This window comes from Cariama cristata, unplaced genomic scaffold (assembly GCF_000690535.1).
Source record: "Cariama cristata isolate BGI_N322 unplaced genomic scaffold, ASM69053v1 scaffold28293, whole genome shotgun sequence".
NCBI classification, from domain to species: domain Eukaryota; kingdom Metazoa; phylum Chordata; class Aves; order Cariamiformes; family Cariamidae; genus Cariama; species Cariama cristata.
The window spans coordinates 8,228-11,943 of NW_009608261.1; the positions used below are offsets into that span (position 1 = coordinate 8,228).

The following is a 3,716-nucleotide window of genomic DNA, read 5'->3' on the forward strand; positions in this document are numbered from 1 at the left end:
GATGCTGGAGGCTGTTCCTGCCCCAGTGCTGCACAGGCCCCTGACGTGAGCCCTGCCCCGGCTGTAGGAGGCACCTTGGGAAGTTTACTAGGAAAAACGTCGTTAGGGAATGAGATTTGTCCCTTCATCCCCACTGCTGAAAAAAAAAGAGAAACTTCCCTTTCTCTAAAACTTGTTCAGACTTCATTAGCTCAGACAAAAACACACAGATGCTGGGCGAGCCCTGCTAGTACAGACCAAGCCTGTATCTCGCTCTCCCTCCCATCCCTGTCAGACCGCATCCACTCAATCCTGCATCCGTCTAAATCAGCAGCACAAATTACTGGTGGCATCTTATGCATCGTTAAAATGTTTCTTGGGGAAGTGCCGGCCTGCCCTGGGCCTTTGCCTCCCTCCCAGAAAGTCACTACAAAGGGTGCTCGGTGCCAGGCTCAAGGTTCCCACCGCAGGTGCTGGTGTCTGCCCTTCAGCCACACGTCGCCAGCGGCAGAAAGATCTCCCTGTTGCTGAATCGGTGAGGTTGGGCGGTGGGATCTCTGGAGCACGTTGGGACCCTTTCCTCAAACCTCGTCCCTGGGGCAAGCTCCTGGGATCCACCGAGAAGTCCTCAATCCGTCGCAGCCTCTCACTGCTACCAGAAGGTCCAGGGGGGCTGCATCATTTCGTAGGTAGGGATGCTGGTGACGTTGACGGGAATGGAGATGACGGCCCAGGGGAGCCCGTGCTGCTCCAGGGAGCGTCTGATCATGTACCTGGAAGGATAAGGAGGTGACAGGCGTGCCAGAGTTGGGAGAACGGAGAGCAGATGTGAGCATAAACCAGCTCAAAGAGAAACTCTGCGGCTTCATTATGACTGAATCCACTAAAAATATGGCTCACAAAGCCCAGGTGGGACACGCGGATCACTGGGACCTCCCTGTTTCGTGGGGACAAGGCTGTTGCTTGGCCCTTCCTATCAGATGTCCCACACTTGGGATGATGAGATGTCCCTTGGCCAAGGCACCTACCCGTCCCTGCCCAGCAGGAAGAGCGCGGGGATGTCGGCCGTCCGCCTGGTGCTGTCCTGGATCATCTCGATGTAGAAGCTGTCGTTATCATAGGCGTTATCTGCGATGATCACCGCCCGTCCGCCGTGCTCCTGGATCACACGTGTCTTCGACAGGAACGAGCAACCCCTGGGGCAGAGAACGACAAACCTGTGGTGGCCACAGGCAGATCCTTGGCAGGTACGAAACCTCCAAGCTTGCCTGGAGACGCCCAAAACATGGACTGTATCCCTGGCCCTGTGCCTCCCCCACACCCTGCTTCTCTTAGAGTCTGTATTTTAGGCACAGGCTGCCCATGGTTGGCCATTTTCTCCTAAGAAAAAATAAAATAAAATAAAATAGGGCTTTTTCCACCTTAGCGCAGGCTGTTTTCTAAGAGACACAACATGAAACGCTCTGAGGTAGGAGCACCCTCACATTTTCCTCGTATACCCATGTGGGTTAAATCACAGGACGAAGCTGGAGGTGATGGTAAAATATGGCTGTGGCACTGTCACCCTCTGTGCCAGGGGCAGACCCCTCCTGCCCGAGGGTCTCCCCCAAACAGCTCCCGTGACGCCAGACGTACCCCCTCTCCACCAAGGCAATCTGGTCCTGGATGAAGACGCCATTATTCAGCTCTCCGCAGGCTTCGGGGGGATCCGCTGGGACCAGGTGGATCTGGTCGTACCTTGTGTTCTCCGAGAAGGAGAGAGGCAGGGGTGAGCACAGAGGGATCGGGGCTGCTTCCCGTCCCCAGCCCCACTGCGGCTATCCCCGCTGTCCCATGCCCTGCTCGTCCCTGTGTGGGGTCTCCTTTTGGGGAGATTTAGGGCTCCCAGGTGCAGGGATCCTGGCTGCCCCCTTCCTGCCCCTGCAGAGCCATCCCAACCTCACTCAACAGCTCGCCTAGATCTTCCTGTCACTGCAGAGAGGGGAAACTGAGGCACAACACTATCCATACATACAAGTGCTCCTGGGGAACATGTGTAGAGCCAGAAAGTGCATTTTCCTTCAGTCCTCCATGTCCCATATGCTTCCTAGCAGATCCACTTCTGCACTGCCGTCTTGACTCTGGGTTTATTCAGGGCAAGGTTTTACATCTGCAGAGCAGTTGGTTTATCTCTGCCATTCCCCACAGGAGCCTGACCAGCCCTCCTGGGACACGGCTGTGCCTGTCTCAGCCCTTGGAGGAGGAAAGAGGGGGGCACTTGCTCCCTGAAACCATGCGGGGCCAAAATGCCCATCACAAACACATGTGGGGCCAAACTCCCCCTCCAAAAGCCTGCTGAGACCCTTTGGGGACAAGTGTGTCCTTCCTTTCTAAGGGCAGGCTCATGGAAAAGCAGCTAGCTCCATTTTTATAAAAGGCTTCAAATCACCGGGCCCCACAATGGAGAAATATTAGGACGGAGGGACCCAAACTGACAAATTCAGTTCTTAATACTTACAAACACGCCACCAAAATCCTTGGCCGGTGTGGCGGTGAAGATGTAGCGGATGTCTCCAGGGCTCAGCACTTGGAAATACAAGTATTCATGGATGCGTAAACCTGGGTGGGCATGGAGAGAGGTGAAAGGCAGAGAAAACAAAAGGGAAAATTCCTGAAAAAAAGGGAAAATACCCAGCTACCGCCCCTGAACTGCACCACGCTGAAGGGAACGCGCTCTTCGGCAACGCCAGCTCCTGGCTGGATCCCGGGGCTGAGGACAGATGCACCAGCACCCAGGAGACGAGGGGAAGGTGCTGGGACTGGGGTGCCCAAGGGGAAGGGGAAAATGCAACCGGACCATGGAGGGGATAGGAGTCACATGCACCTAGATGGCAGAGGGGAAATGCGCTTGGATTGAGGCACCCGGAAAAGAAATGCACCTGGGATAGGGTGCTGGGTGGGGAAATGCAATGGGGCCAGGGTGCACTGAGGGGAAATGCAGCTGGATTGGGGTGCTGGATGGGGAAATGCAATGGGGCCAGGGTGTATCAAGGAGAAATGCAGCTGGATTGGGGTGCTGGATGGGGAAATGCAATGGGGCCAGGGTGTATCAAGGAGAAATGCAGCTGGATTGGGATGCCGGAGGAGGACCAGGGTGTATCAAGGAGAAATGCAGCTGGATTGGGGTGCTGGATGGGGAAATGCAATGGGGCCAGGGTGCACTGAGGGGAAATGCAGCTGGATTGGGATGCAGGAGGAGAAGTGCAATGGGGCCAGGGTGTATCAAGGAGAAATGCAGCTGGATTGGGGTGCTGGATGGGGAAATGCAATGGGGCCAGGGTGCACTGAGGGGAAATGCAGCTGGATTGGGATGCAGGAGGAGAAATGCAATGGGGCCAGGGTGCACTGAGGGGAAATGCAGCTGGATTGGGATGCTGGATGGGGCAATGCAATGGGGCCAGGGTGCAGCAAGGGGACGTGGACCTGAATCGCAGTGCACGGAGGGGAAATGCACCTGGGTCCCGGTAAAACGCACCCAGATCGGAGTGCGGGAGGGGAAATGCACCGAGAACGAGGTGCTGGATGGGGAAATGCAATTAGGTCGAGGGGCCCCGAGGGAAATGCACCCGCATTGGGGTGCAGGAGGGGAAATGCCACAGGGTCGGGGCGCACGGAGGGGAAACGCACCCGCACTGAGGTGCAGGGGGGAAATGCACCCGGATCGCGGTGCACCGAGCGGAAAGGCAGCCGGACCGGGG

General features: G+C 56.5%; 1 protein-coding gene across 1 annotated transcript; it reads right to left on the reverse strand.

The window, feature by feature from the left end:
- Nucleotides 1-331: 331 nt before the first annotated feature.
- Nucleotides 332-2,611, reverse strand: PRADC1 (protease-associated domain containing 1; the record flags this gene model as incomplete). The annotated part of the gene is made up of 4 exons (XM_009697075.1): nt 332-752; nt 1,008-1,175; nt 1,615-1,724; nt 2,477-2,611. Coding segments are annotated over 4 exons (534 nt in total), but the record flags the coding sequence as incomplete, so codon positions are not given.
- Between the last annotated feature and the right edge of the window lie 1,105 nt (nt 2,612-3,716).